General features: G+C 42.1%; 1 protein-coding gene across 2 annotated transcripts in view; it reads right to left on the bottom strand.

The window, feature by feature from the left end:
* The window catches only part of LOC128684403 (uncharacterized), a 251,874-nt gene that overhangs the window by 25,609 nt on the left and 210,989 nt on the right, over nucleotides 1-15,276 (bottom strand). The window contains exon 12 of one of the 2 annotated variants that reach the window (XR_011393207.1): nucleotides 6,640-6,833. Coding sequence is in view for 1 of the 2 variants with exons in the window: in XM_070094539.1 (XP_069950640.1) it covers nucleotides 6,816-6,833 (18 nt within the window). In the remaining variant the exon portion in view is untranslated. Of the gene's footprint in view, nucleotides 1-6,056; nucleotides 6,834-15,276 lie in introns of those variants that run through there. The other variant, XM_070094539.1, reaches the window with a different exon arrangement.

The raw sequence follows: 15,276 nt of genomic DNA, 5'->3' as shown, positions 1-15,276 counted from the left end.
CACTGCCTCAACCGCTGCCTCAACTGCTGCCTCAACCACTGTCACAACCCCTGTTTCAACCACTGCCTCAACCACTGCCCCAACCACTGCCTCAACCACTGCCTCAACCACTGCCTCAACTGCTGCCTCAACCACTGCCTCAACCACTGCCTCACCCACTGCCTCAACAACTGCCTGAACCACTGCCTCACCCAATGCCTCAACCGCTGCCTCACCCACTGCCTCAACTGCTGCCTCAACCACTGCCTCAACCACTGCCTCAACTGCTGCCTCAACCACTGCCTCAACCACTGCCTCAACCACTGCCTCAACCACTGCCTCACCCACTGCCTCAACCACTGCCTCAACCACTGCCTCACCCACTGCCTCAACTGCTGCCTCAACCACTGCCTCAACCACTGCCTCAACCACTGCCTCAACCACTGACTCAACCACTGCCTCAACCACTGCCTCAACTGCTGCCTCAACCACTGCCTCAACCACTGCCTCAACCACTGCCTCACCCATTGCCTCAACCGCTGCCTCAACCGCTGCCTCAACTGCTGCCTCAACCACTGCCTCACCCACTGCCTCAAACACTGCCTCAACCACTGCCTCAACCACTGCCTCAACCACTGCCTCAACCACTGCCTCAACCACTGCCTCAACCACTGCCTCACCCACTGCCTCAACCACTGCCTCAACCACTGCCTCACCCATTGCCTCAACCACTGCCTCAACCACTGCCTCAACCGCTGCCTCAACTGCTGCCTCAACCACTGCCTCACCCACTGCCTCAACCACTGCCTCAACCACTGCCTCAACCGCTGCCTCAACTGCTGCCTCAACCACTGCCTCAACCATTGCCTCACCCACTGCCTCAACCACTGCCTCAACCACTGCCTCACCCACTGCCTCAACCTCTGCCTCAACCACTGCCTCACCCACTGCCTCAACTGCTGCCTCAACCACTGCCTCACCCACTGCCTCAACCACTGCCTCACCCACTGCCTCAACCACTGCCTCAACCACTGCCTCAACCACTGCCTCAACTGCTGCCTCAACTGCTGCCTCACCCACTGCCTCAACCACTGCCTCAACCACTGCCTCACCTGCTGCCTCAACCACTGCCTCAACCACTGCCTCAACCCCTGCCTCAACCACTGCCTCAACCGCTGCCTCAACTGCTGCCTCAACCACTGCCTCAACCACTGCCTCAACCACTGCCTCACCCACTGCCTCAACCACTGCCTCAACCACTGCCTCACCCATTGCCTCAACCACTGCCTCAACTGCTGCCTAAACTGCTGCCTCAACCACTGCCTCAACCACTGCCTCAACCACTGCCTCAACCACTGCCTCAACCACTGCCTCAACTGCTGCCTCAACCACTGCCTCAACCATTGCCTCACCCACTGCCCCAACCACTGCCTCAACCCCTGCCTCAACCACTGCCTCAACCACTGCCTCAACTGCTGCCTCAACCACTGCCTCAACCACTGCCTCAACCACTGCCTCACCCACTGCCTCAACCACTGCCTCAACCACTGCCTCACCCATTGCCTCAACCACTGCCTCAACTGCTGCCTCAACTGCTGCCTCAACCACTGCCTCAACCACTGCCTCAACCACTGCCTCAACCACTGCCTCAACTGCTGCCTCAACCACTGCCTCAACCATTGCCTCACCCACTGCCTCAACCACTGCCTGAACCACTGCCTGAACCACTGCCTCAACCGCTGCCTCACCCACTGCCTCAACCGCTGCCTGAACCACTGCCTGAACCACTGCCTCACCCACTGCCTCACCCACTGCCTCAACCACTGCCTCAACCACTGCCTCACCCACTGCCTCAACCACTGCCTCAACCACTGCCTCACCCACTGCCTCAACCACTGCCTCACCCACTGCCTCAACCACTGCCTCAACCACTGCCTCAACCACTGCCTCAACTGCTGCCTCAACTGCTGCCTCAACCACTGCCTGAACCACTGCCTCAACCACTGCCTCACCCACTGCCTCAACTGCTGCCTCAACCACTGCCTCAACCACTGCCTCTACCACTCAATCTACAAGCATAAAACAATGAATTATTGTGAAATGTTTGGAAGAGCATGGAGACTAATGCTCTCTCCAGCATAAACAATGCCACACTGACCATGTGTCAACCACTCCCTCGTATTTTTGTACAATTTCCTTCTTCAATTCTTTCGTATTTATTATTATAATTATTATTAGTTATTATTATTTTGATTATTATTATTATTATTATTACTACTACTACTATTGTTATTATTAGCAGTAGCAGAAAAGTTTGATTGCTGTGTTCAAGAGTCAACACATGATGTCACCGTCCAATACCTGTCCGAATAGCCATTCCAATATACAGTCATGAATGGGTTTACATTATTTATACTGTAGTTTAATAGCAAATAATAAACAAAGAAAACATCACACTGGTGGGAGGACTGGCTGCCAGTTGGGGGAGTCGGAGGGAGGGTAGTAGGGACTCCCAGGTGGCGGGAAACTTAAATATGATTTGGCGGCTGGGAATTTGGCGGTTGGTAATTCGCGAATGTGTGAAGCCCGCGAAAGTTGAAAACGAGAATGTAGAGGGAGACCTGTACAACCATAAACAATATACAAAAATAGACCATAAAGTCGACATTTTAATTAAAAAAAAAAAAACGGTCGGAGTTTTTTTTCTCATTATGCACTGCGTGCTGCAGGATTTTTTTATATGGTGCTGGCACTGGACAAGCACCTAAAGTCGGTTCCTGACCAGCCGGGCTGTGGCTCGTATGTTGGTTTGCGTGCAGTCAGCAGCAACAGCCTGGTTGATCAGGCTTTGATCCACCAGGAGGCCTGGTCACAGACCGGGCCGGGGGGGCGTTGACCCCCGGAACTCTCTCCAGGTAAACTCCAGGTAAACACTGACCACACAGACCCATTCTCTCTCATGTGGGCCTACCAGCTTTCTACTGCTTGATTTGAGGCCACTAGAATTTATGAGTAAATATACATCAAACACGGTGGCTCCTAAGATGTATATATATAACCAAAACAGTCAAAGGGTTAAAGGAATGTGAAGAGGAACTTAGCATACCTTTGGCTAATCTTTTCAACATATCACTACAAACTGGCATAGTGCCTGATAAGTGGAAAATGACAAATGTAACACCTATTTACAAGGTAGGTGACAGGTCCTTGGCTTCGAACTATAGACCAATAAGCCTTACTTCCATAGTGGGAAAATTTATGGAATCAATAATTGCCGAAGCAATTAGCAACCATCTAGATAGGCATAAATTGATTAATGACTCTCAACACGGTTTTACAAAGGGGCGTTCCTGCCTTACGAATTTACTAACTTTTTTCACTAAGGTGTTTGAGGAGGTAGATCATGGTAATGAATATGATATTGTGTATATGGACTTCAGTAAGGCTTTCAATAGAGTTCCACATCTGAGGCTATTGAGGAAACTTAAGGCACATGGAATAGGAAGAGAAATTTTTTCCTGGGTAGAGGCATGGCTGACATATAGGCAGCAGAGAGTTTGCATAAATGGGGAGAAATCAGAATGGGGCATGTCACAAGCGGTGTTCCACAGGGGTCAGTGTTGGGCCCATTGTTGTTCACAATTTACATTTATTAAACGACATAGATGAGGGAATAAATAGCAACATAAATAAATTTGCTGATGACACCAAAATAGGCCGGCCAGTTCATTCTACTGAGGACACTAGAGCACTCAAGGATGATTTGAATAGACTGATGCAATGGCCAGAGAAGTGGCAGATGCAGTTTAATATAGACAAAAGCAAAGTTCTAAATGTTGGACAGGAAAATAACCATACCACATATAAACTTAATAATGTAGATCTTAATACTACTGATCGTGAAAAGGATTTAGGAGTTCTGGTTAGCAATAATCTAAAACCAAGACAACAGTGCATTAGTGTTTGCAATAAAGCTAACAGAATCCTTGGCTTCATATCTAGAAGTATAAATAATAGAAGTCCTCAGGTTGTTCTTTAACTCTATATATCCTTGGTTAGGCCTCATTTAGATTAGGCTGCACAGTTCTGGTCACCATATTACAGAATGGATATAAATGCACTTGAAAACGTACAGTGGAGGATGACAAAGTTGATCCCATGTATCAGAAATCTTCCCTATGAGGACAGACTGAGGGCCCTGAATCTGCACTCTCTCAAAAGGCGTAGAATTAGGGGGGATATGGTCGAGGTGCATAAATGGAAAACAGGAATAAATAAAGGGGATGTAAATAGCATACTGAAAATTTGCAGCCAAGACAGGACTTGCAGCAATGGTTTCAAGTTAGAAAAATTCAGATTCAGGAAGGATATAGGAAAGCACTGGTTTGGCAATAGAGTTGTGGATGAGTGGAACAAATCCCTGAGTACAGTTCTAGAGGCTAAAACGTTGTGTAGTTTAAAAAATAGGTTAGATAAATACATGAATGGGTGTGGGTGGGTGTGAGTTGGACCTGACTAGCTTGTGCTACTAGGTCTAATGCCCTGCTCCTTCCTTAAATGGAAGTGACCTGACTAGGTGGGTCATTGGGATAATTAGGGGGGGGGACATGGGCCTGCTTTGCATGGGTCAGTAGGCCTGTTGCAGTGTTCCTTCTTTCTTATGTTCTTATAGAATTGATGAAAGAAAAAAGGGGAGCGGTGCGTTGTGGTATTTGTGGAGACAAAAAAGCGTTATCTATGGAGGCAAAGAAGGGAATGTACTAAAGTACAGTGGACCCCCGCATAACGATTACCTCCAAATGTGACCAATTATGTAAGTGTATTTATGTAAGTGCGTTTGTATGTGTATGTTTGGGGGTCTGAAATGGACTAATCTACTTCACAATATTTCTTATGGGAACAAATTCGGTCAGTACTGGCACCTGAACATACTTCTGGAGTGAAAGAATATCGTTAACCGGGGGTCCACTGTATAGTGGTACCAATACTTATATGGGTGTGAAGCTTGGGTTGTAAATGCTGCAGCAAGGAGACGGTTGGAGGCAGTGGAGATGTCCTGTCTAAGGACAATATTCGGTGTAAATATTATGCAGAGAATTTGGAGTGTGGAAATCAGGAGAGGGTGTGGAGTTAATAAAAGTAATAATCAGAGGGCTGAAGAGGGGCTGTTGAGGTGGTTTGGTCATTTAGAGAGAATGGATCAAAGTAGAATGACATGGAGAGCGTATAAATCTGTAGGGGAAGGAAGGTGGGGTAGGGGTTGTCCTCAAAAAGGTTGGAGGGAGGGGGTAAAGGAGGTTTTGTGGCCGAGGGGCTTGGACTTCCAGCAAATGTGTGAGTATGTTAGATAGGAATGAATGGAGACGAATGGTATTTGGGACCTGACGAGCTGTTGGAGTGTGAGCAGGGTAATATTTAGTGAAGGGATTCAGGGAAACTGGTTATTTTTACATAGCCAGACTTGAGTCCTGGAAATGGGAAGTACAATGCCTGCACTTTAAAGGAGGGGTTTGGGATATTGGCAGTTTGGAGAGAGATGTTGTGTATCTCTATACGTATATGCTTCTAAACTGTTGTATTCTGAGCACCTCTGCAAAAACAGTGATTGTCTGTGAGTGAGGTGAAAGTGTTGAATGATGATGAAAGTATGTATTTTTTGGGGGGGATTTTCTTTCTTTTTGGGTCACCCTGCCTTGGTGGGAGACGACCGACTTGTTAAAAAAAAAAAAAGTTTACAAAATGTTTAGTACTGTACCCTGCATTTAAAAATCAATATGAATACCACTGACATTTCTTGTGATATTCTACCTGGAGGTCATCTCAAGGGTCAACACCCCCACAGCCCAGTCCTTGACCAGGCTGTGATCAGCCTGATCAACCAGGCTGTTACTGCTGGCTGCATGCAATCCAACACATGAAGCAAAGTCTGACTTTACATGGCAGCCCAATTCCCTTTGAGCAGATTAACATTTCCTAGAAATGTTAATATAAATATTAGTTAAGCACATAACATTAGGTAAGATCTGAAAAGCAATACAATCAATATTCCTAAGTTAAACATTCTTTATTATCCAATATAATATGCATGACATAGCACTGCAGCAAGTAATTATTGTGTAAAGAAAGTGGTCCTCACTTGTGTTGCAGCTCAGGTACAATAACAATATCAAAGTACTGTGCACAATGAGCAAATATTCAGGTATTGTAGTGAAGTCTGAGATGTTACAAGCATGATAATAATAATAATATAATCAAATTAAGCACTAAACCCAAATATAAGCATGTGATACATAATGTCACAAACAAGTCACTCAGCTATATACATATGAAATTGATGAAAATATAAATCTGAAAGAAATGTAAAAAAGTATTAAATAGTGGTAATAGATTATTATAATATAACAATGCATCAAAGGATTTCCTTGCAATAACAATAATATGATCAAGTGAAGAGTTAAACCCAAAAAGGTTATACAGCATTGCAGGGAGAGATGTGTAAAATAAGAAATTTGCAAAGGTTTGGAGGGAGTTGGGGAGAGGAATGTGCAAGGGTAGGGATTAGTTGAGGTACGGGAGAATGCATGAATAAAATCTACATCAAAGTTAATGCAACAGGTTAGCCTCTTAAAAAGTCAGACCGAGTCTGTGTCAGGAACTTACAGGAAGGAGGTCAGTTAGAGCAACAGAGACCGCCAGTGAATTCTGAGTGTCCTCTGAGAGACAAGACAATCTATTATGGTGAACCGGCAATGCTACCTGATGGTCCTCGCAGAGCAGTGCTGGGAATTTTTCCATGAGGTGTGTGTGTGGCCAGTGCATAAGTTGAAGAGTGCAGTCTACCAAACACAACAGTGCTGGGGAAGGAGATGGCCAAAATTCTAAACAAAGTTTGACAGAAAACAATATGTTGTGGTCCAATTCACACCAAAGTTGTTGCTAGTAATTGCAGAGTTGTCGAGAGAGAGGATTTCCTTATAAGTACACCTACCACCCGACTTATGACCTGCTCAACTTACGGCCACTCGACTTACGACCGTGTTTTTTATGCCAAATTTCTGAGAAATAAACAACTATTTGTGTTGTACACAGTGTTTATCCTAAACCTTACAGTATAAAATACAGTACTAACAACATAAAAAGCAAAGTAAAACATGAAATACCAAAATAAAACAATAAAATAAAGTCATTACAAAAATTTTTGTTGATATTCAGTAGTAAAGTTCGACTTGCGTCCATTTCGACTTACGACCGGTTTCTCGGAACCGAACTCGGTCGTAAGTCGGATGGTAGGTGTAATTAATTTGTCAGTGTTTCTCTTGCAGCAACACTAATCTCATCTCAAATATTTCAAAACTGGTTTTTCAGTGGTTGCCTATCAGGTATTATTAGTTTATAATACCCTAAAAACCTAACCTCATAAATAATTGAAACCTTGAGTAGAGAAAAATGGAAGAACTAATTTAATACAATTCTACAATAAGCAACTAATACAGGTACTTAAAACTTTCACTGTCATGACCCTAGAAATTAAAAGTGCAGTGTCTGAATTAAAGAACAAAAAAAAATTATTTTGAAATGGTCGAGAATCATTTTCTGAAGGTAAGAACACCAAAAATACAAAATTTGATGGAAAACTTGTGGAATTACGCAAACGCAAAGTAGGCGGAATTGGCACAATTTTTGTATCAGCAAATTTGCCCACTGAGTCTTATTTTAGGCAAATTCCATTGCTCAATTCAACCAAAGCTGTAACTATTTCGCTAGTAAGTCTTCTGTTATGCCAATTGAGCAAAACAAACCATATATTCATCTATCAGAACTACCCTAAAAGGTGCAGAGAACTCGGTAATTAGGTCAATTTTCTAAAAAATTCAACAAATTCGAATTTCAAAATAAACTGTATGCATTGAAGCCACTTAAGCAACCTATCCTCTGTTCATTAATCATGTCCCCAGATCTCTCCTATCCCTCCATTTTGAATCCATCATCACACAAAAAAATTAAGTTGAAAATCATCAAAAACTGACTATTTCTGCTATTTCTGTTTTAATGGTATGACTTTCATTTTATCAATTTTTACCAAAAAACAGCCAATAAAATAATAAAAACCATCCTAGAAAACACCTCAAAGTCACTATTTCAAATCAAACACAAGGTCAGAGGTTAGTTTTCCCATCATGCACTGCATGGAGGCATGATTTTTTTATACTTTACATACTCACTACACAGACCAAGTCTCTCATGCCTAGGCCAAAATTTACCACTTGCATATTTGAGGACACTGTGCTTAAACCATTGACTGTCGCAAACCCATTTCTGAAACTCATTCTATGTTGCAAAATTTTTGGAAAAAAAACAATTATTTTTTTCTTATAAAATGATAGAGAATCTTTTCCCAATGGTAATGACACCAAAAGTATGAAATTTGATCAAAAACTTATGAAATTACGCCCCTGCAAAGTTAGCGATCTCGGTGATATAAACGCATCTGCGATTTTGCTGACTTTGAGCCCTATTTTCGGCCATTTCCACTGCTCCGGTCAACCAAACTCATAATTATTTCTTTAAAACTCCATTTTTTCTATCAACTGAGTACAAGAAACCGCCCATTTACCGATTTCAACTACCCAATAAAGTGGTGGAATGATGATGTAAAGAGAGTAGTAAGGGAGAAAAAGTTAACATATGAGAAGTTTTTACAAAGTAGAAGTGATGCAATGAGGGAAGCGTATATGGAGAAAAAGAGAGAGGTTAAGAGAGTGGCGAAGCAATGTAAAAAGAGAGCAAATGAGAAAGCGGGTGAGATGTTATCAACAAATTTTGTTGAAAATAAGAAAATGTTTTGGAGTGAGATTAACAAGTTAAGGAAGCCTAGAGAACAAATGGATTTGTCAGTTAAAAATAGGAGAGGAGAGCTATTAAATGGAGAGTTAGAGGTATTGGGAAGATGGAGGGAATATTTTGAGGAATTGTTAAATGTTGATGAAGATAGGGAAGTTGTGATTTCGTGTATAGGGCAAGAAGGAATAACATCTTGTAGTTCGTGAGGTAGTAGGTAAAATGAAAGGGGGTAAGGCAGCTGGGATTGATGGGATAAAGATAGAAATGTTAAAAGCAGGGGTAAATATAGTGTTGGAGTGGTTGGTGCTATTATTTAATAAATGTATGGAAGAGGGTAAGGTACCTAGGGATTGGCAGAGAGCATGCATAATTCCTTTGTATAAAGGCAAAGGGGACAAAAGAGAGTGCAAAAATTATAGGGGGATAAGTCTGTTGAGTATACCTGGTAAAGTGTATGGTAGAGTTATTATTGAAAGAATTAAGAGTAAGACGGAGAATAGGATAGCAGATGAACACGGAGGCTTTAGGAAAGGTAGGGGACGTGTGGACCAGGTGTTTACAGTGAAACATGTAAGTGAACAGTATTTAGATAAGGCTAAAGAGGTTTTTGTGCCATTTATGGATTTGGAAAAGGCGCATGACAGGGTGGATAGGGGGGCAATGTGGCAGATGTTGCAGGTGTATGGTATAGGAGGAAGGTTACTGAAAGCAGTGGAGATTTTATGAGGAAAGTGAGGCTCAAGTTAGAGTATGTAGGAAAGAGGGAGATTATTTCCCAGTAAAAGTAGGCCTTAGACAAGGATGTGTGATGTCACCATGGTTGTTTAATATACAGTGGACCCCCGGTTTACAATCACCTCCCAATGCGACCAATTATGTAAGTGTATTTATGTAGGTGCGTTTGTACATGTAGGTTTGGGGGTCTGAAATCGACTAATTTAATTCACAATATTCCTTATGGGAACAAATTCGTTCAGTACTAGCACCTGAACATACTTCTGGAATGAAATATCGTAAACCGGGGGTCCACTGTATTTATATATGGGGTTGTAAGAGAAGTAAATGCGAGGGTCTTGGCAAGAGGCGTGGAGTTAAAAGATAAAGAATCACACATAAAGTGGGAGTTGTCAAAGTTGCTCTTTGCTGATGACACTGTGCTCTTGGGAGATTCTGAAGAGAAGTTGCAGAGGTTGGTGGATGAATTTGGTAGGGTATGCAAAAGAAGAAAATTAAAAGTGAATACAGGAAAGAGTAAGGTTATGAGGATAACAAAAAGATTAGGTGATGAAAGATTGGATATCAGATTGGAGGGAGAGAGTAAGGAGGAGGTGAATGTATTCAGATATTTGGGAGTGGACGTGTCAGCGGATGGGTCTATGAAAGATGAGGTGAATCATAGAATTGATGAGGGAAAAAGAGTGAGTGGTGCACTTAGGAGTCTGTGGAGACAAACAACTTTGTCCTTGGAGGCAAAGAGGGGAATGTATGAGAGTATAGTTTTACCAACGCTCTTATATGGGTGTGAAGCATGGGTGATGAATGTTGCAGCGAGGAGAAGGCTGGAGGCAGTGGGGATGTCACGTCTGAGGGCAATGTGTGGTGTGAATATAATGCAGAGAATTCGTAGTTTGGAAGTTAGGAGGAGGTGCGGGATTGCCAAAACTGTTGTCCAGAGGGCTGAGGAAGGGTTGTTGAGGTGGTTCGGACATGTAGAGAGAATGGAGCGAAACAGAATGACTTCAAGAGTGTATCAGTCTGTAGTGGAAGGAAGGCGGGGTAGGGGTCGGCCTAGGAAAGGTTGGAGGGAGGGGGTAAAGGTGGTTTTGTGTGCGAGGGGCTTGGACTTCCAGCGGGCATGCGTGAGCGTGTTTGATAGGAGTGAATGGAGACAAATGGTTTTTAATACTTGACGTGCTGTTGGAGTGTGAGCAAAGCAACATTTATGAAGGGGTTCAGGGAAACCGGCAGGCCGGACTTGAGTCCTGGAGATGGGAAGTACAGTGCCTGCACTCTGAAGGAGGGGTGTTAATGTTGCAGTTTAAAAACTGTAGTGTAAAGCACACTTCTGGCAAGACAGTGATGGAGTGAATGATGGTGAAAGTTTTTCGGGCCACCCTGCCTTGGTGGGAATCAGCAAGTGTGTTAATAAAAAAAAATAAATAAAGTGATCAGAAATTGGCAAGTTTACCAATTTCACACAAATTAAAAAAGATGCCAATTTCAAAATAGGGTCCAGAATAAACAATGCAGACATTCTTGGCACTAAAATAACATATCCTCTGTTCATTAGTCATGTCTCCAAGCCCCTCTTACATTACTCTTACTTTCTATTTTGATTTTTTGTTCGCAAAAAATAGAAGATTTACTATTATGCAGACTGCTGCATTGTTGTAAAAATGGTACGGGTCAGCCATCATTAGTCCGGCAATCAGTTATCCAGTTCCATCAGTAATCCGGCACTAATTTTGGTTAGCATAATTTCAAATTTCATCATTATACTGACTCAAATTTCATCATTATACTGACTTGGAAATTGTGCAGATGGTTATAAATCCACAGCAGCAAGCCAGTGGAGGAGAAAGCTGTGATGAAAATGAGGCAAATGTAGCAGAAAGTCTCTACTGATAGGTTAATTAAGTGTATTCTAACCTAACCACTCTGTAATCCGGCACACTACAGGTCCCAATGATGCCGGATTAGTGATGGCTGACCTGTATAAGTAATATCAGTGCACTAGTGAAAGAATATTAGACTCCCCAGTTACGTGCATTGGACATGTGGTGTGATTTGTTTACTCTTGAACTTTGGTAAAAATTGAACATTTCCACTACTTTGAGCTCAATTTCAAGATTGTTTTCATCATGAAACTAATCAAAATCATCTTTGTTTCTGTAATATGTTTTCCATTCTATCAATGATACCAAGAAAACGAGAATACAACCATAAATACTATACGAAAATACACCTCAAAGTCGGCATTTTAATCAAAAAACACCGTCAGTCTTTTTTTTTTTTCTCATTATGCACTGCATGCTGCAGGATTTTTTTATACATTACACACTGACCACACAGACCCATTCTCTCACATGTGGGCCTACCAGCTTTCTCCTGCTTGATTTGAAGCCGCTAGAATTATCGAGCACATATACAGTGGACCCCCGGTTAACGATTTTAATCCGTGCAAGAGGGCTCATCGTTATGCGAAATAATCGTTATGCGAATGAATTTTCCCCATAAGAAATAATGGAAATAAAATTAATCCGTGCAAGACGCCCAAAAGTATGAAAAAAATTTTTTTTTACCACATGAAATGTTAATTTTAATACACACAAACTGAAAAAGGCATGCACAATTACATGACACTTACTTTTATTGAAGATCTGGTGATGATTGATGGGATGGGAGGAGGGGAGAGCATTATCTTCTTACTGTTTAGAAGGGGAATCCCCTTCCATTAGGACTTGAGGTAGCAAGTCCTTTTCTGGGGTTACTTCCCTTCTTCTTTTAATGCCACTAGGACCAGCTTGAGAGTCACTGGACCTCTGTCGCACAACAAATCTGTCCATAGAGCTCTGTACCTCCCGTTCCTTCAAGACTTTCCTAAAATGGGCCATAACATTGTCATTGAAATAGTCACAAGCACGGCTTGCAACAGCTGTGTCAGGGTGATTTTCATCTATAAAGGTTTGCAGTTCAACCCACTCTGCACACATTTCCTTAATCTTTGAAGTAGGCACAATGGATTCCACAACTGGCATAGGCTTCTCAGGGTTAGCCCCAAACCCTTCAAAATCTTTCTTAATTTCCATACTAATTCTCACCCTTTTTACCACAGGGTTGGCACTAGAAGCTTTCTTGGGGCCCATGGTCACTTATTTTCCAGAAACAGCACCGAAAATACTGTAATAATACGAAATATTCCGAGTGTATGCTTGGATGTTACCGCGGAGGCTGGCTGGTAAACAATGGGACGGAGCGGCACATGTGAGGCTGGCTGAGGGCACATTGGACGCGTCTCGGACGAAAATCGGTATGCGGGTTTTTAATCGGTATGCGCGGCAAAAATTTTGCGATAAAAGTAATCGTTATGCGGAAAAATCGCTATGCGATGCCATCGTTATGCGGGGGTCCACTGTACGTCCAAAACTCTGGCTCATAAGACGTATGTATATGGCCAAAACAGTCAAAGACAGATCTATGTATTTAAGTGACACTGGCATCAGTAATGTAGATCTACATAAGAGACAGTGAAAGGGTTAATAAGAAAAATAATATGATCATTTTTTTTTATCCCTTTCAAAAGTTGGACATCACCCATCAACGTAAAACATTTAGTTATTTAAATTCTGGGTATGCCAAGTGTTTATTTTTGCAGCAAAACTATAACCTGGCAACCAAACTTTACTTTGCTAAAAACTATATAGTACAGTATTGTACAACTTAATTTATTTAAGAATCTGGAAAACTGTTTCATCTTAGGAAAAGGGGAAAGGGAATTTGTGGGGAGGGTGGGAAGGGAAAGATTAGAAAGAGAAGTGGGTAAAAGGAAAGGTTGAGAGCAAAGAGGCTGCTAAATCTTCAGTGGACCCCCAAAAAATTCCTTACTATAGTTAACCGAGCTTCAACTTGCCTTAATATCACACTCAATAATGTTCTAACATTTCAAAATAGGAAGTACTATGGTCCAAAAAGATGGCTATTGCCAGCTTTTCATAAGAAAAACTGAACTTAGCCCTTTGACTGTCGCAACCCCAAATCCTGAGGTGTCTCCTGGTGTCGCAAAATATTAAAAAAAAAAAATTATTATTTTTTCTTATGAAATGATAGAAAATATTTTCCCAATGGTAATGACAACAAAAGTACAAAATTTGATGGAAAATTTATGGACTTACGCTTTCGCAAAGTTAGCAACCTCGGCGATATTTACAAACCGGCGGTTTCGCCCACTTTGAGCCCTATTTTCGGCTAATTCCATTGTTCCAGTCAACCAAACTCATAACTATTTCTTTAGAACTCCATTTGTTCTATCGACTGAGTACAAGAAACCGTCCATTTACTGATTTCAACTACCCAATAAAGTGGTCAGAAATTGGCAATTTGGCCAATTTCACACAAATTAAAAAAATATGCCAATTTCAAAACAGGGTCCAGAATGATCAATGCAGACATTCCTGGCTCTAAAATAACATTTTCTTTGTTCATCAGTCATGTCTCAAGGCCCCTCTGATATTAGTCTTGCTTTTTATTTTGAATTTTTATTCAAACAAAAAATAGAAGATTTACTGTTATGCAGACTACTGCAATATTGTAATAATTGCATAAATAATGTCAACCCATTCATGACTGCATATTAGAATGGCTACTTGGACATTTATTGGACAATGACATCATTTGTTTACTCTTAAACATTGGCAAAAATCAAACATTTCCCCTACTTTGAGCTCCATTTCAAGGTCCTTTTCATAGTAAATCCAATCAAAATCACCTATATTTCTATAATATGTTTTCCCTTCTATCAAATGCGACTATGATTATTATTATTATAATAAAAAAGAAGCGCCAAACCTCAAGGGCTATACAGCGCTGCAGGGCACGAAGGAAGCGAGGGTATCAGGTGGCAAAAGGGAGAAGGATGGTTAGGTTACAGAGAACAGCGGGGCAGTGGACAGTGCAGGGGTAGAGGGTAGCAAGAGATTGAGATAGAAAGGGCTGAGGGGGAGTGCAAAAGCTATTATCCTCAGAGTTTGTTGCTGTCAAGAAGGCAATGAGAGAGTCAGGATTAAAGGAGGGTCCATCAGCAAGAAGGGAAGGTAAAGAGAGAGTACTAGAGCGGAGACGGCATTGGAGGTAAATTCTGCATGCTCGTTGATAGAGAAGGCAGTCAAACAGAATGCAGCTAACCAATACCGGAACCTGACACTTCTCACAGAGAGGAACAGAGTGCCTCTCCTTGAGATACCCATGAGTAAGACGAGTGTGGCCAATGAGAAGATGGGAGAGTAGTCTCCCAACCTCGATACTGATGATAAGAAGATGGCCAGTAACCTATACTCGGTTTAATAGACTGAAGTTTGTTGCTGAGTAGATTAGACCAACATTGTTGCCAACGGATGCAAAGGTGGGTAGCTATTACAGCAACATAGTCTGGAAATGGAACACCTCTATATGAAACTGGTAGGTCATGTACTGCTGACCGTGCAGCATTGTCTGCCTGTTCAATGCCCTGTACGTCAACATGACCACGGTCCCAACAAAAAGCAATATCTTTATGCTTGGTAGAGATACGGCATAGCCAAAGTTGGATACAGAGAACTAGAGGGTGAGGTGTATCAAATTTTCATATAGCCTGTAAAGCACTAAGGGAGTCAGAGACAACCACAAATGATGACACAGGCATAGATGTAATACGGATAAGTGCTGCAAGAATGGCATGCAATTCAGCTGTAAAAATGCTAG

This window comes from Cherax quadricarinatus, chromosome 4 (assembly GCF_038502225.1).
Source record: "Cherax quadricarinatus isolate ZL_2023a chromosome 4, ASM3850222v1, whole genome shotgun sequence".
NCBI lineage: Eukaryota > Metazoa > Arthropoda > Malacostraca > Decapoda > Parastacidae > Cherax > Cherax quadricarinatus.
The sequence above is the reverse complement of the archived record's forward strand: the minus strand, read 5'-3'. Positions and strand labels throughout refer to the sequence as shown.